The 27,953-nt window shown below is 46.0% G+C and overlaps 1 protein-coding gene and 1 long non-coding RNA gene across 2 annotated transcripts; one reads left to right on the top strand and one right to left on the bottom strand.

Moving 5' to 3' along the window:
* The first annotated feature begins 71 nt into the window (after window positions 1-71).
* On the top strand, window positions 72-27,199 carry LOC111078300 (calcitonin gene-related peptide type 1 receptor). Its single transcript, XM_022372906.2, is given in 11 exon segments — window positions 72-854; window positions 17,155-17,341; window positions 17,428-17,586; window positions 20,134-20,240; window positions 20,312-20,403; window positions 21,714-21,840; window positions 21,908-22,134; window positions 22,248-22,424; window positions 22,789-22,912; window positions 25,731-25,859; window positions 26,202-27,199. Coding segments are annotated over 10 exon segments (1,779 nt in total). The 5' UTR covers window positions 72-854; window positions 17,155-17,181; the 3' UTR covers window positions 26,679-27,199.
* Window positions 11,262-11,756, bottom strand: LOC111078301. Its single transcript, XR_002608245.2, has 2 exons — window positions 11,502-11,756; window positions 11,262-11,413 (listed from the first exon to the last, which is right to left on the bottom strand). It is a non-coding gene; the product is annotated as an uncharacterized LOC111078301 (long non-coding RNA).
* Window positions 27,200-27,953: the final 754 nt, after the last annotated feature.

Here is a 27,953-nt window from a genome sequence, read left to right as displayed (position 1 = left end):
ACCGACGCGACCCAGTGGCCAATGCGGCAGACAGAGCGAGACGAGTGCCAGTTGTTGCCACTGGGTGGCAGTGGCAACATGCTCGCTGGCAACATTGTTGGGGCCGGGCCGGGCCGGCTTCTGCTGTGTGGCATGCGGATTTCAGTTGAAATTCAACTGCCGCGTACTCAGAACGCTCCACGGGCTCATCTGGCCGGGCCGGGGCCACATCTTCCGACCGCCGAGAAGTGCGAGAGTGCGAACCCAAAAGAACTCGAACGCAAAATTAAATTGCACATTAAAATTAAATGGGTACACAATAAAAAGTTTCCCTCACACCCGAAGAAGGCGAACGTGTTTATGATTTTCCCGCTCGCCACTCGGCTATCAGTTATCCGTTCGGGCGCGTTTCCGAGCTTCTTAAATGCCAATTTAGGTGGCGGGACAGGCATTTAATCAACTCAAGACCACCCCCGACTTCCCTGCCGCTTGTGACACAAAAGAGTGCCGGAGCCTCAACTCGAAGAACTCGCTGCGAAAGTCCTTGGCATACCTTCACTCCATTGCGAGCAGACTTCCGCTCCGCCCCGAACACACACACACATTGGCATTCACAGAATTCCCAGTGAAAACATCGCCATAAATTAACAACTAATTCAATTAACTGCTGACAACGTCAACGAGCGGCGCTTGGCTGCAGTCAGGACAAGGACTGGGAACGGGAAAAGAACCAGGACCAGGACCAGGACCTAGAACCTAGAACCTAGAACCTACGACCAGCACCAGCACCAGAGCCACTGCAACGCCGCTGGGTATGCGGCAAGTTGCTTAGAAGAATTTCCACCCACCAGCTAGAGACGAGCCCCCCTTTTCTGGTAAGTTGCCCCACAATGGCACAAATATTCAGCCACACATGCAGCCGTGGGAAGAAGTGGGCTGAAGTGTAGGCGACCGGAAATTATGATTCTTTTGTTTGACTTCATTGTCGCCTCCTGGCCTCCTGAGAAAGGAATGAATGGAACGCCATCATTCTTCATACTTCATCGTTCGACTTGAAGACTTATTTCCGATGTCGATGCCGATGCCGATGCCTCGGCCCCATCCTTGGCCATTATGCAAATCTGTATTTGGGGCTGGAAATGCTCAAAGGATTTAGTCTGGGGACGGCCAATCTATTCAATGTGTAAATTGGCTTTGTTTGGGGTGTGGGCAGGGGACGGAAGCAAATCCGAATCCAAATCTCAGAGAGCAGGGAGCTGCATAAATCAATGGCCAAATTCCTTTGATTTCATTTCATTTGTAATTTCCAAATCGGCGACGCCCAGGTCCACGCCCACCCGCTCCCCAGTAGATGCTGACGCACGTTGCAAGGCCATAAATCTTGGGGATCGGTGGAAGTGTCTTTAATTGTTGTGCGCGTACAATCGATGATTTCATGGCACGGCACAGCACAGCACAGCACAGCACGACGCGACACTATCATCATTATGCGATGATCATGATATATCTGCCGCCATTTGTCACTCCCTGTAACAGGTTGAGCCAGCGCCTGGCCAAAGCAAACAATTTTCCATCAGCCAGACAGCCAGCCAGCCAGCCAGCCAGCCAGCCAGCCAGCCGTCAGCCGAATTTGCCATTTGCCATTAGCCCATTAGCCGCATTTGTGGCGCCAAACTGCACCATAGGCTACAGGTACGGTACTTGGTACATGGATGTCATAGATACCCGCACGTAACTCGCAGATAGAACTACTGTATATAGTGGGCCCGAAGTGAGTTTGCTTTCAGTTTAAACAATAAATTCTGCCCCAACGCTATCTCTCAGAGGGAAATTCACTTTTGATCCAACTATCTGCATCTGCATCCACACGTTTGGGTAGGAGGCAAATGCATTTAAATGTAAATATATTTCAATGTTTGGTTTCCAACGGTGGAATAAGCAAATATTATCAAAGATAATATACTCGGGCGCATACGTACTGTATCTATAGTGGCATCTGTGCAGCTACTTTGGGTGAATGGATGACGCTGGAGGCAAATAAATCATGGCTCCTGACTTGGCCAATCAGGAAATATCTGGTTCTTAACCTTGTTAGTCTTTATTCATTTAGATATGGTTTATAGTTCAGAGATAACAAAATCAGAGAACTACTGGAATACCCAAATATCCCAAATATCGTATAGCCTTTGGCTATTCGAATAGCAAGCAGATATGATGTGTTATGCTCAAAGATATTTCTTCCACAACTGCTATATGAAAACATTCTCGATATATATAAAAAATGATTCCAAAATTAAATTCTAAATACAAATACAAATACAATAATTAATACTAATCAATCAGGTTCATCAGCTTACTCTTCAGTTTAAATCCAATAAAATGTGTAATACAAATGCGCTGGCAATCGTTCACAATGCCCCGACATACCCTCATCAAATGTGGCAATTTCGCATTGATTGGCATTTCCTATGGGTGCTGCGTGCTGCGTCCTGCCTCTTGCCTCTCCAATTAATTTGCTGTCAAAATCGTTCAACAACTTCATTTCATAATAGACAATAAAACGTATATGGATTTGGGTATCATTACCGGCGCTCTTTGCTCTTCGCTCTTCGCTCATCGGCGCGGCAGTGTTTATTGTATTAAACATTTTCAAATTAATTTTAATTTTGAGCTATTTTTGTCGGCATGGCAAAACAAAAATCGCATTTTCCCCACAAAAGCCTAAACCGCCAGACGAATTTTTCCCGCATCAGCGAGAGCACAAAGAGGCTGAAAAATGAATCTAAACAATAGCAAAAAGCCTTTCGCTGATTGAACTGCTCAGTGCACAATTTCAATCAGGTTTTCAATTAATTTTCATTATGCTCGTGATGCTCAAATGCTCAGATGATGATGGGGATGGGGATGGGGATGGAGATCATCAGTGTTAGTGGCAGTTGAGCCGGGGCTGAGGCTGATGCTGAGGCCACGGCAACTGCTGGACTGCTGGACTGCTGGCCATAAGCAAAGCAGGAGAATTAAAACAAATTGTTATTGGACATCATAAAGAATTACAATGCAGGAAAGTCGCTGGCGTAGCACGCGATGATGCTACACGTCGACGTGACTCACACAGCAAATGGTAAAATATGTGGGACGGGGGCAGCGGCGTGCAACAGTTGCGTCCGGCGGTGGGGGCAGTGACAAAGCCAAAACAAACAAGCTACACAGCTTATGTGGCACTTGGATGGACATGGGCCTTTACCAGACCAGTCCAGAGTGTGTGCGGGTTCAATTAACGTTTCGAAGACATGGCCAACATCTTGTGCTCAGGGCGGCTCCGCTCCGAGGCAGTGGAGCCGAACCGGCACCGCCACCAGCGCCAGCAGTGGATTTTACCTTTAAAGGCAGTCAGTCCATTCCATTGCAACCATCCGTCCAACCATCCATCCATCCATCCATCCATCCATCGATGCCATCCCGTCGGCAGTCGGCAGTCGTTCAATCGGCATCGGCGTACGAACTGGCAGAAAAAGTTGTTAATTGGAACTTAACAATCACTAAAAGCGTCTAATGGAATAGATGAGATGAGATGCGTGCCAGATGCCAGCTGTGGCCCACTGTGCGGTGCGGCCACCCGTTTACCCACTCAGCGCTGTCGTCTGCCCGTGCTAGCCACCACGTCTTTATCTTCCAGCAAATGTAGAAATTAAGTTTCGCCTGGCGAGATGGACAGGCACAGGCTATCCACTGGGCCCGTCAGTATCGTTTACGTGCCGCTGCTGTTGCTGCTGCTGTTGCCGCTGCTGTTGCCACTGCTGTCTGCAGCAGCAGAAACAATCAACATCAGCTTATTTGTCTGCTGGCCAAACATTTCAAAGCGAACCACCACAAGAAGCAGCAGCAGCAGCAGCAGCAGCAGAGGTAGCATCTGTCCGTTGCCAGATAGCAGAGGCTTGTCATGACCATTCCTGGCTCCCTTTGCAGAGTCGTGATTCTGCCTGCCGGCTTGGCTTGCCCGCGGCATTCTTGTGGCAGCATTTTGTCGTGGGCCCCTCACTGGGGGGGATCGTTACTTCAAGGAATTATTGGGGCAACTTCAAGAAATAGTTTCTCTCTCTCTCTTCATGTTGCTGCCACTGCCACTGCCACTGCCTCTGTCTCTGCATATGTCTCTGCCTCGAATGTGGTTGACAGGCTAACGAGGCGAAGATTGTGTATGTTTTTTGGGTGGGGTCTGCGGGTGACAGTTCCCGTTTGCCGCAGAGCCACCAGCACAGCTTCTTTGTGTCCCTGTCAACGCTAATGAAGCATCACAGACGGTAAAGTCCCTGGACAGGTGCTCGTGTGTGCGATGTGTGCGATGTGTGTGCCTCTCTGTGCAGGTCTTTGATAAGAACCAAACTAAAAACAGCAACAGACCAAAGCCACACCGAAGAGCATGTGGCATGGGGCATGGGGCATGGGGCATGGGGCATGGCGCATGTGGCATGTGACGTGGGGCATGGGGGCACTCTCTGTTCTGCTTCATTTGCAATGCTGACGTTAATCAATTGCAACGTTACCCAGCGGGAATCGCTGCAGCCACATTGCTTGCAACGCTGCCTGTCATGGGCAGCGAGTGTGCCATAAATTAACGAGGCAGCGTGCCACATGCCGCCTGCCACGAATACAAGTGTTGGACATGGGTCGTGGCATGGCCAGGGACACCTGTTGGTGGCCACTTCCGTTTTGCCGTCACTTCTTGTTACTTTTGCTTTTGCTTTGGCTTTGGCTTTGGCTTTGCCTTTGCTTTCCCTTTGCTTATGATTTGCAGCATCTTTTAGTGGCAAACACCGATATGCTCTTTAGATAAAGCCAAAGGGAGGGGAACGTTCCCCGTTGGCCCCTTTCGGATACTTGAGCAGCCAGTCCCATAAATCTCCCACAAATTGCCCTGCCCTGCCCTGCCCTGCTCATGCTCTCGAGAGTAGACCCAGACGCTCCTCTGCGCTTCTCAAACACTTGTCAGACACTTGTTACCATTAGCCGGCAACACGAAGCCTCCGACACGAAGCGTCGGAGCGGGCCTCAGTTACAAATAAAGCCAGGCGAGACATGCGCCCCCAAATAAATTTGTCAATGCCGCTTGTCGTTAGCCGCCACCCCTCCCCCGATTGCCACACACACACACACACACACACACACACACGAGCGCACTTTATCAGCGCCGGAAGTCGCTTGTCACACACTTTGCGACATTTTTGGCCAAGAGTGTTGACAGGTGCACATCAAAATGTCATTTCAAATTGTAAATATAAGCCACCGCGCCCTCAATCTACGCAGCCTGCTTTCCTCGACTCGTCTCCAGTGCCGCACAGCCTGCCACAGAGCCGCAAAATAGTTGGGCATAAGTAATTCCAATTTAATCATTCGCTGCCGCCGACATTGCAGACAAACGAAGACATCAACAGGTCGGCGCGCGGAGGCGGAGGCGGAGGCAAACTCAAAGTTTGCCCTGACAGCAAGTTGTGTGGGGGAAAATTACAACTTTGTTGAGTTTTCAGGCGATTAAACAGTTGCTGGCCAATTAGTTGCATGTTTCATAAATTATGACGCCGAGTGACGTTGAGCGGAGAAAATAATGTTTAGGGAAGATATTTATGTCCAGGCACAGATAACATTTTCTGAGTGAAGTAACGACTCATTCAAACGCAGTCATGGGCATGGTTAGATCCGCTTGCAGAATCTAATAATTCCCTTAGATGGAGATGGCAATTTCCGTTAAATCCACTTGTATATCAAGACCCAACGGCTGTCCCTTTGCATAGCACGCTGGCAAGTGCGTGGGTGCCTCAAATAAAAGGCCATGCCATCCGCAAATGGTATGGGCTGGGGTCTGTGCGCTGTCTGGGCCCTCTCTGCATTCTAATGGGGAAGGAAACCAGGTTAGCGGTTTTTCCCAGGCTGCCTGCCACGCGGCGTATGCGTAATATTTATGTGGCGACACTGTTGCTGCCGCTGCTGTCGTTGGCGGTGTGTGGCTGCCCCTGCCGCACATGTGGCAACGTTCCAACTCCAACACAAGCATCACATGGCATAAATAAACCAATTTCTCTTGGCGATGCGTTGGCTGCTTTGTATGTGCAACATGAAAATTGCATTAGAATCTGACTGCAGCCAGTCAGAGGCAGAGACAGAGACACCCACGCGGCCTCTTGCCTCCCGCGTACTAGTCGTAGCTCTGCCCCCGATTCGTGCGTACTCATAATGAGCAATTAAAAAGTGCCATAACTTAATTAAAGCTGCTGAAATGTGAAGGGGCACCAAAAAGGGAGAGGAAGAAGCGGCTACCACTCAAGCGAATTGTGGCATTGGTCGTGTGTCCATTTGCAAATTGTTTGGCCCAAGTGTTGCGCCCTTATTGGTTGTGTTCGTCGGTTTGTTTGTTGACTTGTTTAATGGTCGAACGCATCATTGGTGCCAACAGCTAATTACTTGTTTTTCGACGGGGACAAACTTTTAGCAACAAATGTTGCAACCTTAATTAGGGACACATTGGCACGAAATTCCCTTTCAATTAGAGACAGATTTCCTGACTCAAGAGCGCCATTTGGTGTGTGTTCTGCGGAATGGAATCAAGCTGTCGAGTGCCAAAAGTCACAGCGGAATGAAGGAGAATTAAGGCGGCCAAAGGTCAGGGGCCAGCTGCACTTAATGTGCTTTAAAGCCCTTTGCTGCTCTGCTCTGCCACTGTATGGCACTTGGTAAATCCAGGCTAATGAGTTTCGGTGGGCAACAATCCAAGAGTGGCATAAATAATGCAGAATGTCCCATAAATACACCCAAAGGGCGCACAGACAGAGGCGGCGGCAACAAATGAAATAAACTACTGCTCCTGCGGCTCCTTCCTGGAGGTGCCATCCGTTTCGCCGACTGCTTTAACAAGTGTCCATCCTCGCAGCGCTGTCTCAAGTGAGTGGCAGCTCAAGAGACAGTCAGACAGTCAGACAAACAGACAGACAGATGGGCGTGCCAGTGGCATTCCCTATTTATGGCTATATATGGCTATCGATTTCCGAAGCAAGGACTTTGCTTGCGGGCGATCTTAATCCAGAAACTAATTTAAGTCCGCAGATTTCGTGCCGCCACATAATCCACTCCGCTTCAGTTTGCCTTTGAGCTGAGATCCAATCTAGGAAGAATGAGTGAATGCCAGCTGCGGAACGGGGCGGTGTCATTAAATCCTTTGCCTTTCGACTTTGGGCCAGTTGATTAAGTATGCATAAACAGCAATTATGCCGCTGCCCCAGAGCCACGCCCGCGTAATTTATGCTAAGTTATGGCGTATTATATCTATTGCCCGGACACAAACAGTTGGTGTTCTTCCCTTACAAAAGACCGACACGACCGACACAAAGACCGAGCGGCACAAGTGGGGGGGTGGGATAAAGCTAAAAAAAGCTAAAAAATATACAGCGAAAAAGAGTTGAAAAAAAAATCCATGCATTAAGCAGAGTCCTTGTACCCAATTCCGACCAAATTAAAAGCCTTTATTGAAGAAGCTGCCTCCTTGAGTGCCGCCTTTGTTGTATTTTCCCACGTTGTAGACTTTTGGGGCTACCAAATTGCAGGTAATTAAGGCACCGCCACAAGCCATTAAATAGAATGGGGAATAGGTTGCGAAGGAAAGCATAATTCACTGTCTGAAAATTCATTTCGGCATTTCGCTTTCCTTTTAGACGGCTCGGCCATCCACTGGCGTGTTTTTGAATATGCTTCTCCTGTTCCTTCTCAAGGGTTTTGTTTGTCCACTCCCACTCAGCGTTCACACTCAGTCCACCCACTCATCGCTCCCACTCAGTGCTCCCACTCAGCGTTCCAGCCAAATTGAGTGTGAATTGTGTTGAATACGCAAGTGTCTGGGCATTTCCTTCATTCGTGTCTAATTGAGTAGCGACTGAATGCTTTGCTGCTTCGATACCACCACACTTGTACACTTTTAAGTATACAGTTGGAGTGCTTGTTTCCACCCTCCCCCCTAAAAGATATCCATTACACAGAGAACTTAAATATTCATTCCTCTCGGAGCGACAATCTTTATTTTGGAATTGGAAAAAGTAGGTGGCAGGCTAATCTAAACTATGCTCTCCGTTTCCATCTTTATAATTGGATTATCTCTATCGCAGGAATATCCCAAATTGCTGAATTTCACATGCACGGAAGCAGGATGCCTGCATATCCCTGGCTCATAAGCAATCCAGTCCCGAACATGTTGTGGCTGAGAGCGCTTGTTGCATTCGGTTAACCCAGTTGCCATTTGTTGTTGCATGCAGCATGAAATATGCAAAATAATACAGCCAGACGAACGACAAACTTCCCAATTGCGTTGCTTATCCGGGTCGCAGAGAGAGATATTGCCATAATTTCCATAATTTGCTAAATGCATAGGAAATTCCTCTGTCTGTTTGCTCCCCATAGGAATGCACAAGAGCTGAGATTTATCTGGGCCACCCGCCATCCCAGTGGCCCAGGGGGGGGGGATATAACTTCTGGAAAAGTTTACTGAAATTATCCGTCGGTGGACAGTTGGTTGGGCAACTTTGACTGCGGCGATAAATTGGCAACATCATTTTAATTGGCTGCGAGGCGTGCAATCAAAGCAGTTGCCGATAGCCCACGAAACCAAAGGCTGCCAGCAGTTCCGTTGAAACTGACTTGCAACGGACTTGGTCTCCATGCCACTGCTGTGGCCTGTGTTCAGTGTTCTGTAGCCTGTGGGCGAAAAGGCAAATCAGATAAGCACTAAATGACAAGAACACAATGTGGCCCGAAGGGAGTGGCTTGGCCGGCAAACAAGAGGAGCCCCAAGCACAAGGCACAAGGCACCAGGCACCAGGCACTAGGCACCAGGAGCACGCATGCTCGCCCTGTAATGGCAGTCTGATTGTATCTGGCAGATACATTTGTGGGGAGCGCACACAAACAGAATCATTTGTTTGGCACGCAGATTTATGCTCATGTCGGCGTCGTCGTTGTCAACCGAAGCCTAATTAAATAACAGGCATCAGACAAGAGGGCCAACTAGATGTTCGAGCCACAAAAACTGCACTACAACTGAATTAATTAACCGAATAAGTTGAACTTGATTAGCAGCCGGCACCCGCACAGCTGAAGCTTCTTTGGCCAACTACTTACACCAGCGAGTTTCCATTAACAACGAAAAGTTGGCAACTGGTGGGGCAAAGTTTATGATCTGACCTCGGCAGGGGGTGGGAAGATAAAGAAAAATAAAGAAATAAATAGAAGAAGAATAAGGAAAGGAAAGGAATGGAAAGGGGGGAGCGCAACAAGTCGCAAAAAGTTTACATTTAGCACGCGCCACTGCCACTGCCACTGCCGCTCCTTACTCCTATCTGTATCTCAAAGATACATTTAATTAATATTTGATACGGCACAGAGCAGTCCGGACAGACTAAATCCAGCTGTCTGCGATTGACGCAGTTCGTTTTCTGTCCATTGATTCTGATTAGATTCAGCTCGAACCGGTGCCCGATAGTTTGGCCCCGGACCAGCTCCGAACCATTCCGATCAGTTGGCCACCACTTCAGCGGCACTTGGGCCGCTCAACTTTAGTGATTTTAATTAAAAACTTTGGCCTGACATGACAAGAAATTACAAGGAGGAGCTATGTCAACCTCGAGGGCGAGGCATGGCCAGGGTGTCCGTTTCCCGACTCGACTTTAATCGTCTTGAGATTGTTACAAAATTACGCTACATCAAATAGCAATAAATCACAAAAATAAATAAATTCAAATCAGACAACAAAAGCCCAGGGAAAAGTTCTGACCCGCAGCGCGATCTTTTCCTTTGTCCGAGCTGGCGCAAACTTTTTGGAATTGAGAGCAACTCAAACACATTCATTCTCTGAGAATTATTGAACCACGGCGACTATTGTTCGACCATTATGCATGCAAGGGGGCCGCACGACGAAATGTGGAAATGTCAAGTCAGACGAGCCACCAGCAACAAAGCAACAGACAGGAGTACATGCTCGAGGAAGCGGCAATTGAAATAGCAGCTGCCACAAAGGCATCCAAGATAGCTGCTGTACTCGTAGTTACAGCAGCAACACCATCAACAACACAAGTCGCACACAAGCTGAGGCACACAAATATGTAACAGCAGCAACAATAACAGAGACCACCAAACAAACATAGGAAGAGGCAACAATAACAGCAGAAGACATATATTTGTACATGTGTATGTATGTAGTCCTACATGTACATAGGTTTGAATTATCGTAGAATCATTCAAAAAGTGGTTACGAGTATCGAAGAAGAAACAAAAGACGAACCCAAAGCACTAATGAACAGAGATAGCTATCGCTAACGAAATAGCAAAAGGCCAAAGATACAGCAACAACAGCAATAGGAACAACAAAAGAACCAGCAACCAGACATTTCCATTTCCATATGAAAGGAGCCACAATTGTCTGAGCGCAAAGTAAATTGCAAATGAAATGGAATATGAAAATCAAACAGCCTCTCCTCCCCGCCATTAACGGCTGACTGGCTGACTGGCTGACAGCCAAAGGTGGAGGAACTCTGAATGGGTATAGAAATTGAAAAGATGGACAAGGTGACGGGGGCAACAAAATTCGACTTAGGCAGCTGACAGTTGCCTCGCCGCGGCGCGCCGTGGCGTGGCATGTCTTTGGACCGGGTTTAGTCAATTGTAAACACATTTTAAACAAAACTCAGCGAAACGTGCGGAAAATGTCTGATATGAAATGTGAAAAGTGCGCTGCCAAAGCCAATTTGTGTTGCCAATATTCTCGTATTACACGTACAAGCGGGGAAGTGAAGGCATCCACGCCAGAACAATGTTATTGATATGAATTGTGCTCGTCTCGAAGTCGGCCCGGCCCGGCCCGGCCCGGAAGGAAGTGAAAGTGCGTGAGCAGGCCAAATAATTTTTGTTGACTGCCGCGTGCCCTGAAAGCAATAATTCCACGGCTAATTTGGGCGGCGAATTTTTCGGCAGGACGAGCGGGCAGAGGGGAAATCTGAGTGGCTTTTGAATTAATTGGACCGCGGTGTCAATGGGCAATCATAAATAACAATTAACACTGCCACAAGGGCAAATCAAGACTGCCAAGAAAGCCAATGAACAATTCTCAATAATTAAAGGATGATGTGTGGAAAAAACACACACAAATTACTTCAGGATAATTCTGTACCAATGTGTTTGGATATATTTCATAAAGAACGATCTGAGCTTGAAGCTTAAATAAATGCAACAAGGTTACCCATCCATTCGAATGGCTTTCAAATCTGTCAATATATTTTCTGGATTTGTAATTGGATTCAATTAAAATCAATGCGAATTAATTGGTTTCTGTTCTCGCATTCGTTCTGGGCATTTTATTCTGCAGTGCCTAATTGCCACCTTTTCGGTCCGGTTTCAGGCCCATCTGTGTAAATCCAAATTAGAAAGGTTCTAGGACACTTTTGCAAATGCTCTGCCTAATTGAAAAGCATGGGTGTTGCCCGAAAACTAACCTGAAACTGGGCAAAGGCATTCCTGGAAAATTCCCTCTGGCTGAGAAATCAGATTTTTATTTCTAAGCAACTGCTAGAACTTCAACAAAATGGATTGGCTGGCTCTTTTTGTTTTTAATTAAACCCAGCTTACTCTCCACCTTCCCCCGCTCTCTAGCGGGCATACAAAATATTTTTGGGAAAATCTTGTATCCTAGCAACAAACAAGAAAACATGAAATAAATATAATCAAATTTTGTGTGAGGCACGCCTCGAATGAAATTATTGTTGGCATTACTTGAAGAGCCTGCCCCACCAAGCAAAAACAATTGGCATTACTTATAAAAGAAATGTGCTCTTCAGCCCCGCCCCACAATCGCAGAAACCCCGAGAACGAATAAGGGAAAGTGAATTTGCCGCAGTTTGGGGAAAAGTTGCTAAAATCAAAGTACGAGTACATAAGCAGCAACAACAAATAAGCGCCGTTAAAATAAAAAAAAATGTTCTCGTTTTCTTTTGGGGCCAGCTCTGGCTTTGGCCAAATGACAAAGTTAAATAAAGGCAAAGAGATGGGGTGGCTGGGGCTGGGGCTGTTGGTGTGGGGGGTTGTTATTGCTTGTTGCCAAGACTGTCACACTTTGAAAAGGATCCAGCGCACGAAATGTGGCTTTGAGCAGCTACTCTTATCGTAATACCCATCCAGAGGTATTCTGATTTTGGCCACAGCACAAGCCATTCATGGGTATTATTTGGCACTGTTCTGCTTTTGAATATATATTAACTTCCAGCCAAAATACAGCCAATATTTAATCTATAAGAAAGATGAATACAATCCTGCAGGGTATCGGAATCTTCGAAGCGACTTTTTTTGCTCTGGACATGTGTGGCGTCTGGCTTCGGTAAGCACATCTGAGTAGACCGCAAGACATTCTTAAAAGAACAAATAACAGCCAGCAAAGTCCATTCCCTCCCCCGTATTCTGCTCTCCATTGGGTGCTCTGAAGCACCACCTTGCCCCAGAAATATGCAAATTTGCATGCGAACAAATTGTGCAATTGTTGCTGAGAGGAAACGAGAACGAGGCATTTAACACGTGTGGCACGTTTTTCATTTTAGAGGCCACTGCCCCAGCTTAAGCCAAGCTGAGCTGAGAAGCCACGAACCTTGGGCCTTGCCGCAACGAGAGCAGGACAACGGTCGGCTTGAGGGTGAAGGGGTTTTTTGGGGGCAAAAGATGAACATGCCAGCATCGGGAGGCCCATAAAGACAAAGCAAGAGTGTGGCACAAGGCCCTAGACCCCCAGACCCAGCAATGCAGGACTCGGGGCGTTTAAAACTTCATTTTCCCGGCTGACTAGGTTAAGGCCTCATCTCTGGCTTTCCCTTCTTAGTAGGGGTTTTTTTTTTTTGGTAGGATTTTTGTGTGGCCGTTTTTATAAATTATTCCAATCCATTAGGACTCGGCTTTGACGCTGTTTTAAATCTGGAGGCGACTGGAAAGTGTGCGGAAAATATATACCATAAACCGCTTGTACTCGTAATCTGCAACAACATTTTTTATGGCTCTCGCCAGCTATTAGATACTGCTCACCCACGCACACTCACACTCCAACACAGAGGGATACGTGGACGCACACAGATACACCCACGCAGGCAAGCGCATAAAGGCCATTGCAAATACCATCACTGCTGGCGGGGCGGGTGTTCTGTAATTTTCTAGGGATTCCGCCCTCTCTGTTGAGCTATTCCTTGTTTACAGTTTGTATTTATTTGAAATATGAGCTACTTCCCAGTGCACTCACTAGATAAATCAGCAGAAAGTGCACTCAAATCGCACCGCAGGAGACTTTCAGTCGGACAACAAAAGATTCTCGGAACTCCAATGGGCTCAAATGCGACTTCAATAAAAAAAATAGTAGATTCAATCAAGCGTCAAACGAACTGAATACGTTTATGAATAAATCTCTTCCTGGGCTAGATGAATACTTGACTGTTTTCAAATAAAATCCTTTGTTTTTATATCCTTTTACCTATAGTCCAATGAATAAATCAATTTAATTTCCCAACTTCCTTCAAACGAAACGTGTTAATCCATTTTTATGTTCCTTGCAACGCTTTGGTCCTTTTCGAACAATGAATACAACCCGTAAAAACGCTTCCACGAAATCCAAAATGGGCACCTCAATCAAGGGTATTTTCCATTTATAAGCCCAGCGACCGACTCTTGCCGTAATCCACAACAGAAACAGAAATTGGAAGCCCTTCTGCTCCGTTATTTCATTTGCAACAAAAGCGGCAAAAATCGGAAAACGTTTCAATGCATCGTTTCAGTGAAATCTCTGAATGAATATCCAACTATTTGCGCCATGGCTGAAGCTGGGGGGGGAGTGTGGGGCGCAGCTGTCAGGCACTACACAAATATTTTTTTAGACATATGCCATGGGAATGGCAATATTTTTAAAAATGCTAAAAGCTCTCCAGCCAAATCCCACCAACCGTAAATTGGAGCCGTGGAGAGCTACTAGATGAAATTCGAACGAAATGCCATTTAAAGCGATTTCAACGCGAACTGTTAAGGCATACCAAATTTTGATTTATGCTCTATTTGGCCGCTTTCATTTGGCACTTTATAGGGGCCTCAGCCCCAGCCCCAGCCCCCGCAGTTCTTTCAAATGAATAATTGATGCTGTTGTTGTTTGTTTAAAAACGGCCAACAGAAATCAAAGAGAAATTTCCGCATAAATCAACGGAAGATCCAGAGCTCTCCGCAAAAGGGAAGTGCAGATATGTGGATGCCACAGGGTTCGGCCCTATGATGATTTATGTGCCTAATAAATGGATGTTTAAATATAAAAACAAATAAACGCCACTACATAGCATAGCGATGCGATGCAATACTGTACCTGGTGCTCGGTTCCGTACCGCTGAGCTCTGAACTTCGATTCAGCTTTTTGACAGCCAGCGAATTGGAAATCAGCAAACAAACATTTCATTACTCATACGTCGTGTGGGTCCATGCACACACACACACACACACAAAGAGGAAAAACCATCGTGTGGGGCCGGGGGGGTGAAACATCGTGACATATGCAGACGGCACAATTTCGCTTGGCTTCGTTCTTTTTTTTTGTTTTCATACAACACAACTGACGGCGATCCGTCAGCATCGAAAACATTTTCCGTGCAGAGTTTTTCACAATGCGTTGTGCGGTCCACGGCACTTCACAGCTGAGTGCTAAAATAGATGCCGTAACACATGTAACGGTGTACCACACACACACACACACACACACGGCAGTACAGTGAAATACATTTTCCCGTTTTACGAGTCTGCTCTGCCTCTCTTTTTCCCCCTGCTACTTGGGCGCTGTTTTTATTGCAGTTTCCTCTCGTTCGCTTTTATCAAATGCAATTTACGGATTCCCTCGCATCGGACATTAGCACGTGGTGGGGGGGTTGGAGTCAAAGTCGAGTCAAGCTTACTTAACGCACCACATCCCTCCCACTTCTATATCCAACCCCACTCCCCCTCCGCAGCTCTACGATATCTTGCAGCAACTTTTTTCCCGGCTATTTTTCGCCTATGGCACTTTACGCACGTTTTTTTTTTGGTTTTTATTGCTAATTTCTGTTATTGCCAACGTTTTGCGTGAGTTTCGCGCATTGTCGTAAAATATTTTTATGGTCACAGAAGGGCGCCCCACACCCAGCACAGTATGTGTGAGTGCCACGCCCCTTCATGTAAGGCGGCTTCTACCAGCTAGAAAGTATGCTACGCAATATTATCCGTCGCAATTTTCCATCAAAAAACGTTAATACTCGTAGCTATTCAGAGTAACGCTTTCTACTTGTATCACTTGCTGTCAGTTCATCAATTATGTTTCCCCCAAACTTTCTGCCATATTATTGCACATGCCAATCGAACAAATAGCTCATTCATTAGATCACTGGAGCACTGGGCCAAGTCAATGGCTCAGGTAGCATAGCATCGTTAAATTTAAGTGGAACCTTGCCCTTACCTTACCCTCCTCCGCTCACTCTCCCGCTCTCTCTCTCTCGACATCTTTTTTATGGCTATAGCCAGTTAATAACCAAATTTGTCTGCTCAGCTTTGGCATTAAACTGAAAATACCTTCAGATGAGTGAAGTCCCCAAACAGAACTGAGGAGCAGTGTTGAGTGATGTGATGTGATTTCATGTAATTTGTGTAATAAATATAAAACTCTTATTATTTATCCCTGTGCCACAATAGCCGGGGGGATAGAGGGTGGTTGGTGGGAGGTCGAAAACTCTTGTGGCAGCTGTCATAAAAATGCTTTTAGATCGATGCCAGCGAAAGTGTTGTGCACCCACTGGAGAGTGCATTCAGCTTCACCCTCCTTTGGTGCTCGAACAATTTGCAATTTCATATTATATGCATGTTGTTCGTTCAGAATACGGTACTTCGGATGTACAGTTGTCGCATCTGATTTTAAGTGCAGTCAGCAATTTGCCTAAACGGTAAGCTTTACAGTCACCCATAGAGCGCATGAGTGTGAGTGGAAGAGTGGAGAAGTGGAGGAGTGTGTGCTTTTTGGGGACTCAATTGAGTGTGGCACAGTGTCTCCTGCTGCTAGTCATATCATGCGGACACGCCTGATTGCTGCTGGGATTTCATTCGGCACTTCTGCCCCTCTCGCAATCAAACATCTCTACTAAAAGGGCTGGCTGCTGTGGGCTGGCCATCGGTTGGGCCATTGTTTGTTTCAGCCTCAGTGCATACATCGGTTTGCGGCAGGACCAGCCGCAGCAACACCTCCTGTTGAGCAAATGTTAGCCTATGTTGGCACAAGGCCCCCCCTCTTTTGGTTTGCATAGCAACTGCACAAAAACAAAGCAATGTCGGGGTTGGTACAGAGCCTGAGCTTCATTTGTTGATTTTCGGGTGACAAAATTTGAATTTCTTTTACAGTGATACTGACCAGATATGGTTCACTGGCGGATTTCAGTTCAATAAACTCCAGCCAGCTCTCTCCATACCTCTGCTGATCCCCCGCCTGCTTACAGGCTGACCATTTTAATATTTCCATGAAAATCGCCCGCCAGCAAATTAAATGGGAATAGTAGATAAAGTACATGTGTGTGGAAAATACAGTCCGTAACGGCACTTTAAGTCGGTCTTGATCGTTATTTTTCATCGAAATAAATCAATCGATTGCTTAAATAAGCAATAAATAATTTCAATAGATAAAGAGAAGAAAGCTCACGACTCAATACCACTGAATGACACTCCTGGTTTTATCCTAATGTTCCAAATATTTAAGTCTTTAAGTCTCCCAAATGGGAGCCAAATGGTAAAGAGGGGAAATAAATAATTATTATTTATGGAATAGCAAGCAAAAGAAAGCAGAGACCCGCCATTCTAGGGGATGAAAGAAGAGCCAAAACAAAAACAAACGAGCAGTACAAATAATAACTGTTTCCCTGCTTTAAGCAATTGACTTAAGTCTGTGAAACGCACTGCAATCTAGCAGTTGGAAAACCAATTAAATTGCAATGCAAACGGACTGCAAAACGCAAAATGCTTGTAAGGGCGGCGGGTGGCACAACCACATGCATTTTGTTGGAAACATTTATGAGATTTTCAAAAGCAATTTGATGGACGCACGTAACACACATATTTGCAACTTTTCAGCCGACGCAACTCCAGTTGCATGCAGCGATGAGTGAGCAAAACAGCAACAGCAGCAGCAGCAGTGGCAGCAGTGGCAGTGGCAGCACTGCAGCGATTGCTGAAAGTGCCGCAGAAAGCGGCCCGGACTTCGATGCACTTCGCGCCGCGTGCAATGCCCGCCTGAATGGGAGCAGCAGCCATCTGCTGGGTGAGTATTTCAAACTGCAATTTTCGTGTCCATTATTCATGAGTAATTTTAAACTTAATATCCCTCCGTACCCTGCGATGGCTCAGGACCCAACTCCGCACCCGCAGCCGGACCCGGACCCGTTACCGTTCCCGGCCTTTTCTGTCCAGGTACCTTTGATGGCTGGCTTTGCTGGCCGGATACGGCCGCCGGCACATCCGCCTACGAGCTCTGCCCCGACTTCATCACGGGCTTCGATCCAACACGTAAGTACAGCCCACCAGGCGGACTGGGCGGGGCAGCTGGATGGTTGTTTGTTAAGTTCCACAAAGGAACATCCGTTTTTGGGGTCAGCTCGAGGTTCTGCATATGACAGAGAAAAAAAAACCGAAAACGAAACAGAAAGCCGAAAGCCGAAACTGCCGACGGAAATTTGTTTGCGCAAGCAGCCTCGTTCACCGGTGGAATGAGACACACGGCAGCCCTCTAATTGGCCTCCAACCTGAGCGCTCTCTCTTCCCGGCCTTATTCCTTCCAGGACACAGCTCATCTGCAGATTTATATGCATATGAATAAAACAGAATACGAGTTTATGTGTATACGCTCCCAGCCAGGACAAATCAATTGGAAAGTTGTTATGTTTGTGCTTTGATTTCGTGCGTCGTCGTATGGCAACATAATTTCTGGCTTGAGGAGCCAAAGTCTCAGCTCCTGGGGCCACTAAATTATCCAGCAGGAGAAGCAGGAGAAAAATGCTAAAAAGTTTTCGCCTGATTTGCCAACCAAATAAACAGGGCTCTCAGAGGGCATTCAATTATGTGTGTGTGTGGTGTGTGTGTGTGTGGCTTCTAAGTGGAGCTGAAGTGGAGTCGGATAACTGAGAGAAATTTAAAGTGGGGCGCAGCAGAGCTGACATTACCAGCTTTAAATATGTGAGTTGCTCTTTAATGCAAAGCGAGTTTTATGAGCACACATAAAAAGGTCCTGGTCCCCTGATGATACAACAGAATACGTATTAGAGAAAAGAATCCTTCAAACCGAAATAGTTTTGTCAACTCATTTCTGAACCATTAGAAGAGGCTCCGAGATGGCAGCGGTTGCACGTATCATTCACATGTGTCTGGCAGTTTAATAATTAATTAGATAATGAGTGGTTCATGAATCATTGAGGCGTTTTCAAGCGAACAGCTCTCGATAGAAAAACAAATTAATTATGCACACATTATGCATGGCCGAATGATAATTGGCTCGAACATTACAAACAAGAAAATAACGGGAAAAAAATTAAAAAACAAATTGAAAAATCAAAAAAGAAATGAAGAGTCTAGAGGAAAATTAACTTGAATAATGAATATAGGAAAATGTGTATAAATATTTTAAGCAATTTATGGAAATAAATCATTTGCCGTGCGCTGCATGTCAATTTGCATTTATCGCGACTGTGTAACATGGGGCGAGCGAAGAACATGCGACATGCCACAAGCCACCCACACCTCCCACACCAGACCTCCCACTGTGGCCGTGACCAGGACAACACTAAAATAGCAAAAGTTGAATGACTTTTTTTGTGGCTGTGTCAAAAAAAAACAAGGGCAGTGTAGGAAACCAGTCAAAGGCCAAGAGGCAGAGGGTAAGGAAAGTGCCACTTTCGCTACATTTAGCCTGTGGTTGCCCTGCCCCGACCGACACTCTGCCACGCCTTCCGGGGTCGCCGCCAGCTCGTACAAGATTATGTGCTCTGGCACTGCGTCGCCATTAACTTTTATGGCACTTCCGGTCGACGGATGTCGATGTGGTGCTGCGCTTAGTCGAACCAAACCAGACCAAACCGAGCCGAGCCGTGCTCTGTGGCAGCAGCTACTTATCTGCCACACGGAGCGGAGCGTATACGTGACAACTGGCAATAAATGAGCTTGGCCAAAGATCATCTCGTATAAGAACAAAGCGAACAAAATACCAGAAGAAAACACAGACAAAAAATCCAATTTGAAAATTCCTTTCCGGCTTTAACAGAGTTACAACTGCATTCCAGTTCCTGGCTGCACTTCCCACAACAAGTGGCAATGGGATTGGTCATCGAACAGCCAATAAAATTCCTTCATTGACTGTGCCACACATGCCACAAGCAAAACCAAAATATTATGTCACAAATTCTGTATTTGATTTTTGTTTACAAATCAATTGAAATATTTCCCTTTCACAAATAAAGGTAAACATAACATAATCCATTGGCATTTACTCAGTGTTGGCCATAATCCTAAATATAAATTGGATTGTGGTCTGCCAGTTCTCTGTACTGATTAATGCTATTTGATGCACAAAAGTACACCCAGAGAAAAAAGCACTGAGACTCGAAGATTTGCACTTAGATTCGAAACAGTTTAAATATGTAACCCACAAATTGTATTTATTCTATTTATATTTATGCTTCAATCAAAGTTAATTAAATTTAATTTAACTATGTTTGTATTTAAAACCCGAATGATTAATTTAAACCTGGATAGGTATTCTCTGAGTGTACTTTTGTTGCTACAAAGCACTGGAAATGCACACGAAATTCCTGAGAGTCTGCAATATTTATCCAAGAACAGCAAATATTTATTGATTGCAAATATTTATCTGCTGCATGCACTGCGTAGGCGACAACTTTTATAAGCTGGGGAAATTGTATTGTTTTACGAGGATGGAGCCCCAAAAGTTTCCCAGTTCCCGGGACTGTTTGCATTTAATATACGTAGAAATATGTGCAGTACTTTAGTATGTATTGTCTTTGTGTCAACAAAATTAATCCTTTATTCGTTTCTATGCCGCAGGATATGCGCACAAGGAGTGCGGCAGCGATGGGGAGTGGTTCAAGCATCCGCTGAATAACAAGACCTGGTCGAACTACACGACCTGCGTGAATCTCGATGACCTCGAGGTGAGTTCCATCCACTTGATTTACTGACAACAGCCTGATAAATCAGCAAATGCACTAACCCCGCTCCGCAGTGGAAGCACAACGTGAATCTGATCTATGAGGTCGGCTACGGCATCTCTCTTCTGGCCATCCTACTCTCGCTGGCCATACTCGGCTATTTCAAGTAAGTAAGCCACAGTTCATCCTCATCCCCCACAACATTTCCAATGCAAACCTCCTTCATCTTTGCATTTGCCCCAACTTTAATGTCACAGCATGGAAAACCACTCAGGGCTAATGAGGTACTACTCCTGCCGTTGACATTGCCGTTGTCATTGCCGTTTCCGGTTATGGCATGACTGGGCGCTGGACTGTTGGCGCCACACAAAAAAAGAAATGTACTGGCAAACAAATGCGCCAATGACTTAATCATCTGTGAGCCTGAGGCTGTGGCTCCTGTAGCAAATGTTCATTGTACTCACTTAAAACGGAACAATTGGTGTCGGAAATGAGAAAATACTTCGTCTTCTTCTCGCTCATTCATCCCCTTTTCCATCTCTCCCTATCTCTCTCTCTCTCTCTCTGTCCGTGTCTCTGTTTCTATCTGTCTGCGAATCCATCAAACTGAATTGTGTCGACTTCAAGCAGGATATCGATTAATTTCCCTGTAGTGTCTGCAGCACAATTAGTTCTTTCGTTTTGTTTGCCATCAGCTCGGGCAGATAAACGTGGAGATAGAAATGGAGATGGAGATGGAGACACAGAAGATGACAGACAGAGGAGGACGCAATGGCTAAAAGTGTTTTAAATTGTGTGCCAAAGCCAAAGGAACGAGGGCCAACGACGTGTGAGAATTTCAGCTGCCCTAAAGTGGGAGAATTAAAAGTTAATTACCAAACGAACGCAGAGAACCAAACTTTAATGAAAAACTCCAGGAATTTCAATTAAAAATTTGTAGGGAAATCAATGAATTGAAAGGATAAACCACAAATGTGCCATTGGCAGGATAATCGATAGAAAAGTTCGCTACAAGCTGCAAGAAGTTTGATTGGGTGCCCCTCTGCCGATAGGATTATTTATGCAGTTAGTCATAAAATAAAAACAATATAAAACAAATGAAATAAAACCTAGCCTAAGGTTGGGTATGGCTAAGGGTGTGCTTCTTTTTTCTTTGCCAATTTTCTCTGCGTGGCAGAGCCCATGTGGCATGGGTTCAACTACTAAAATTCCTCTGGGACTAAAAAGGACTGTTGCATTGAAATGCAGGCAAGCAATTGAGAATGACAACGAATACATTTATTTTGGCTGGCAGCTATAGATGAACTTTGCTTTTTTCCCCCTCCTCAGTCCCCTCCTAGCAGGCGAAGTGCAAAATTCAAAAACTAAGAATTGAAGATGAAAACTGAATTTTGGGCCAATTCCAATTCCAGTCGAATAACTGCTGATGCTGATGCCTATGCTGATTTATTCAAATATTTCTGTTCTCTTGCACAGAACACTGAAATGCGCCCGCATCACGCTGCACATGAATCTGTTCGCCTCGTTTGCGGCCAACAACTCGCTGTGGCTGCTCTGGTATCTGATGGTTATGCCCAACACGGAGCTGCTGCAGGACAGTCCGGTAAGCTGGCACCGACCCCCACCACCAACCAATGTCTGCATATTAACTGCTTTTGTGTCTTTTCCAGGCCCGCTGCGTGGCCCTGCACATCAACCTGCACTACTTCCTGCTGACCAACTACTCGTGGATGCTGTGCGAGGGCTTCTATCTGCACACAGTGCTGGTGTCCGCGTTCATTTCCGAGAAGAGGCTTGTCAAATGGCTGATCGCCTTCGGCTGGGGCTCGCCGGCCGTCGTCATATTCGTTTACAGCCTGGCCCGTGGTCTGGGCGGCTCCACCGACCAGAAGATACAGTAAGTGAATGAATGATGAGTGTGCTGGTTAGCCCGTTCCATTTGTTCCATCAAATCATCGATAATTGAATCGACTCTTCCTTCCCCTTCCCCTTCCCCTTCCACTCTTGCAGCTGCTGGATGAGCCCCACTGACTACGACAACATTCTGGTGGTGCCCGTTTGCATATCGATGTTCCTCAATCTGCTGTTCCTGTGCAACATTGTGCGCGTGGTGCTGCTCAAGCTAAATGCCCCGGCCAGCATCCAGGGCAGCTGCGGTCCATCGCGGACAGTCCTGCAGGCGTTTCGGTAGGTTTTTTTTTGCTCATTTTGTTGGATAAACGGGGCGAAGAGAAACGCTGAAAACAAAGCGGGAAGACGCGACTCGACGTACCGCTAGCCCTCGGGGCGTATGCGTAATTATGTTTTCCTTCACTTTTTTATTTACTTGGAGTGGAGCCCATCCCCTCCCCTCACTGCCTGTGAGCTCTGCTCTCTTATTGCTTATTCGTTTTGCACTTGGAAGTTTGCCTCATTTTACATTTTAAATTACGCATACGCCGCGCCGCGCCGCGTCGCGTTGGCTTGCATGTTAATACCTCCATTCCATTGCCGACGAGAGACGAACAAAAAAGACCAAGGCTTTATACATCGCTCCGTTTTGCTCCTGCAGGGCCACGCTACTACTTGTCCCGCTGCTTGGCCTCCAGTATATCGTCACCCCGTTCCGTCCTGCGCCAGGACATCCCTGGGAGAATACATACGAAATCATCTCAGCGTTTACGGCCTCATTCCAAGTAAGTAAAATGTTTTCCCATTCCCATTCTTGTTAGCGCCTTTTCCGGCTGCTTTTGTTTTTCTGGCATTCATAAAATCATTTTACGACTGCGAATTTAAGCCAAAAAGTTATGTTCTGAATTTAGTTCAGTCTTCAGTTCAGTCCCGTGGGTTAGCCATGGATCGGCGACTCCATGGCCACAGCAAAAGATTGGGAATGCAAATAAGCCAACTCGGGCATGGCTTCAGGCAGGAATTACTAATATGCCATGGACCCAGCTCATTAGAGGGGGCGGGGAGGACTGAAAATCAATAGGGGAAGACAGAGCAAGCATATGGAAATGCGGAAATTCCTCCTTTGGCATTTTCACCAGCTGCAGCATATTAAATTTCTGGCAGAGATTGAGACATCCTGCTGCTCCTGCTGCCGTTGCCAGCCAGCAAAAATTCGTTTAAAATGCATTCCCGGTTGGATCGCATAGAAATACAAATAACCCCCCAAGATTGTCTCTCAATGGGACGTAAAACAGCATTTATTAACGATTAACATTGAAGAGCACCAGAGATTACTGCTTTCAGTCTGCTCTCTGATACATTTGCCTCATTAGTTGGGTTCCCGTATTGCAATTGCAAACAATTTCAGTTGCGAATCGCAGAGCTTTCGGAACGTTATCCGCTGGCCTTATGGTCAACACGAAACGAGAAGCAAACGAAAACAACTTTCATTGCTATGAAACCTACCATGAGGATTATAGGTACCTTTTATACCCTTGTGTAAGACCCTCGGGTGTAGAATTATTTCCGAAAAAGAATGGTTGAGTATCTTAATTGGAGCAAATACTCGCTGCGGACTGAACAAGCATCTGCAATAATCCAAATAAGACTACAATCTTCCCTCTGACTGAGCTCTCTATCGCGAGTCCGCCTAGTGGCAAATACTGCATTCTAGACACATGCAACATTGAAATCAGCTTACAGTAACAACCGATAAGATGAGGCAAATAGAAGAATCGAATTGCTTTTGTGTGCTCACAACGGCGGCTGACTCTAAAACAAAAGCACTCCATTCGCATTGGCATTAATATAAAATCCTCCTAAGCTTCGGTGGCGTTGTTTTTTCAAGAGCCGAAGAATGGAATGTTGAGCAGGAATCTGTACAACAAAAATGTCACCTCTGGCTGAGCCGTTTTTATCAATGTCAATCGATGGTTGTTGTTGGCTGTCTGACACAATCTCTCCCTCAAAAGATTGACTTTTTAAAGTCAGCTTGTGAGTGGCTTTTCCGCCCGTCATTCACTCTGCTCTTTGGCTTATTTTTTGTTGCATGCTGGGTGTATCTGCTCGGCAAATTGCAAAGTTTTTACCCGCTCCGCACTCTGTGGCACTCTGAGGTTGCATATAATTTGGATTTATTGTGGCAGGCAGCTGTAGGAATGCTTGAAGTCGTAAAAGACTTTCCACAAGTTTTAAGCTCCGTAAAGAATATCAAAATAATTTCAGCTGCACGTGCGGTGGTCGGGTTGAGGGGGCTGCAGTCGAGGGGAGTGCTGGAAAAAGCCAGCAGATTCCTGGCCAAAAATGAAATTTTATATATGTATGTAAGCGCGTTTATTTATGTAGTTGCTTTTTCTTGGGGCCACACAGCAGGAGCGGGGGAAAACTCGCTGCAATTCGCATTTTGTCAGTTGCAAAACATTTCCCCAGTGTGTCGCCTAAGCCACTCCCAGCTCTTGGCGAGATGTCTGGGACATTTTCAGCTTAACAGATGGGCGACAAAAACACATTTAACTAAAATTGAATTAAAAACTTCCGCTTGGCAGGGACAGCAAACAACAGATGTCAACAAAAATCATCGTGATATACGAGAGAGTATGCACGGTCTGAAGTTTCCCGGCTGGAACTTGACTTTTGCCCGACAAATTTGTCTACTTTGCTAATTGGTTTACTTGGCCAACTATTTAGCTATATTTCACTGCCAAGCAGAGCATCTTGCTTATCCGAAAGGAGCCATCGGAAGTTGATTATATTATCTGAATGACAAAGGGCGACCCTACAGGAATGCCTTCAGCCAGAGACTTTAACTTCAGCAAGAATCTAAGTGTATGTCGCTCGGTTTTTGATACTTTTTGAGAGCAGTTTTGATACTGAAGGAACGGATTCTGTTCCGTTTAAGGTAAAATTCTGTGCATGACGAATGCCAGAATGACAAACGCAAACGGCTAAGGGCCACACAAAATTCCACTTCAAGTGTAAGTAACTGCAAAGAGAGCCTCAATGCAATATGCCGAAAGCCAGCAAAAGTGGAAGTTATCTGCGATGTGGGGGGAAGTGGAAGGTAGAGCAATTTGGAAGCCTTGGAATGAATGGGCAACTGCGGCTGATTGAGTCCATGATGGGCCCTCGTGAGTAGTGGCAATCAAAGGAAGCCCCAAGCAGAAGTGCGAACAAGAAATCCCGACAGTTCCCACAGAAGTCCTCTCCTGGCAGTCCATGCACGTACCCGGGCCGCAACATTAAACATTTACATAAGTATATACGGGTATGGGTATGTGCGGGATGGCCGCCTGCGACAATCAGGCAGGAAAGTGGAGAAGAAAAATGGCAAACAGTTCGACAAACCCACGGACGAACAGGCTGTCTGGCAGCCTGAAATGAATATTGAGTCCGGGAGCCAAAATGGATAGATAGAAATAAGAGGAGAATATACAAAATTGTATTATGGGACCATCTGCCAGCTGTAGCGGAACTCTAACAAGGACAAAGGACAACTGCGAAATGTGCACGAGAAAAACATCTCCCCCTAACGTTTGCTTCTGCTCTCTTTCTGTGTCCTTGCAGGGTCTGTGCGTGGCCACACTATTCTGTTTCTTCAACGGGGAGGTGATTGCCCAGGTGAAGCGCAAGTGGCGGATGCTGTGCTTCAGCAATCGGCCGAGGACCAACTCCTACACAGCCACTCAGGTCTCGGTAAGATTTATATTAAAAGCTTGTCACGCTTTTTTTATCCCCCTTCCAACCTCAGCCTCAAGCATTTTCTATTAATTTTGTCCCACGGGTTACGGCGCGTATGAGTAATGCACACACACACAAACACACAAACACACAAACACACTGACATCAGCTTTTCATTCACCTGCAGAATATTGGCTCTTAACAATTGCACGATGCAAAATAATCGCATGCAAAAGATACAAAGATAAAGATACAGAAATTGAAACTGAAAACTGAAACTAAAACTAAAACCAAACGCACCGTTGCCACCACCTGCCAACCACCATGATAGCAAATTCTCAGTTCTTTTGATTGTAGTTCGTGCGCTGTGGACCGCCCCTGCCCGGCGAGGAGAAGGTATGACTAAAGGACCTGTCGGCCAAGGCCAAGCGACGCGCCTCCTCGGCACCACACCATCAGCACCAGCATCAACAGCAGCCGCAGGACCAGAGAGCTCGCAGCCAAAGCATGACGGGTAGCTGGAGTCTTCTCGAGAGCTGGCGCAACAGAATCCCCTTCCGGCAGCGCCGGCAAACCATTGACAACTCGCGCCAGCAGCAGCCCCTAATGGAGGAGCGGGAGCCAGCCTCCTGTGTGGCTCCGGCCGCGGATGCAGTGCTCGTGGCAGGCGGCGAGGCAGATGTCGCCGGCAGAATGCCGACACAGATGACGACCATAGCGGAAGATGCAGCAGAGATGCCAGCAGGAGAGCCCTGCCCGAATGCCAGGGGCATTGTCATTGTCCGCATGGAGGGAGCAGCAGGCCATCAACAGATGGCCGATGAGGCACTTTAAGTGAAATAGCCACCCCACCCCACCACACCCCCACAACATCTCATAGTCTTAAGCAGCTGAAACTAAACCAAATCATCAATATCGACTAACGCTAATCGATTAATCGAGTAATCTTAATTACCCAGACAGGCATAGCTGAAATGAATTTCGCCCAGAGTCCAGGTGCAGTCTCCAGCCTGCAGCCCACCAACTTTTATCCCAAGTACCCAAAGTACCTCAGTTAAGTTTACAGTCATAAGTCTCTGCCCCAAGCATTCCTTGGGAAATTGATTTCAGCTTATGCGGGCATGCACATATTTATTGTACGAGTATTTATGAGTGTTAGATTTTAACGTGGATATCAAATATCATTGTTGTCTTAAGTGTTAAGTGTTAAGTGTTAGGTGTACCACATACATCCTCTCCTGCCCCGCCTCTGTCCCTCTCCGTGGTAAGCTGAGCTTTCTGGCAATCGCTTTTAGTGTGCTATGTACGTACGGAATAATTAAATGGAATAAAAATTGTAATTATGTGTGTATCTATGCCAAGAAACCTTTGTATTATTTTGCCAATTAGTCAACTTTTGACTTTTGTTTCATGGATCCACGCGCCATCAACAGCCACAATGCGGAGCAGCATCTAATGCTTATTTAATGAGTGGGCCCTCTCTCCAGCCACGGGCACTGAACTATGCCCAAGCTGTCCTGCTGTGAGGAAAACAACACGAACATGCTATGGTTGTATTTCAGACAATTTCTGGTTTCAATATATCTTCAGTTGACATTTAGCATTAGCTTAGCTTAAAGATTCTGATCTGCAAGGATGAAAAGTATTTCTTTTTATATCTTCAGCACTTGGAGTTACCAATACTGATTGCACCTAAATAATTTGTCAATATAAACAATACATTTATATTTAAATCCTCTTTTCGATAGAGTACACAGAATTGCAACGAAACTCGTTCAAATATTCCACAATAATCATAGCAAATACTATTCCGCAGGCTGCAAAGTTTGTTTATTTTAAAGCCGGAACTGAGTTGAAGAGAAAAACATTTAAAGAGTAGAGCATTCATTTATAGCATTCAAGTTTCTTTGCTGTTGCCTGTTTTAATTCTAAGAGTCAAATGGTATATTTTCGAGTGTTGGCTTTCATCCCTAGAGCTTTAAGTGCGTCAAAACAGCACAACCCACAGGTAATCACAGTCAAAGTGCCCCTCGTGCAAACACGAAATTCCAGTGCCGAGCAGGTCCGGTCCCACTGCGCTGCTGTTCAACATTTGTTGACATTTATTGA

The sequence above is a fragment of the Drosophila obscura genome, unplaced genomic scaffold (genome assembly GCF_018151105.1).
Source record: "Drosophila obscura isolate BZ-5 IFL unplaced genomic scaffold, ASM1815110v1 contig_25, whole genome shotgun sequence".
In the NCBI taxonomy this organism is placed as follows: Eukaryota; Metazoa; Arthropoda; class Insecta; order Diptera; family Drosophilidae; genus Drosophila; species Drosophila obscura.
The sequence above is the reverse complement of the archived record's forward strand: the minus strand, read 5'-3'. Positions and strand labels throughout refer to the sequence as shown.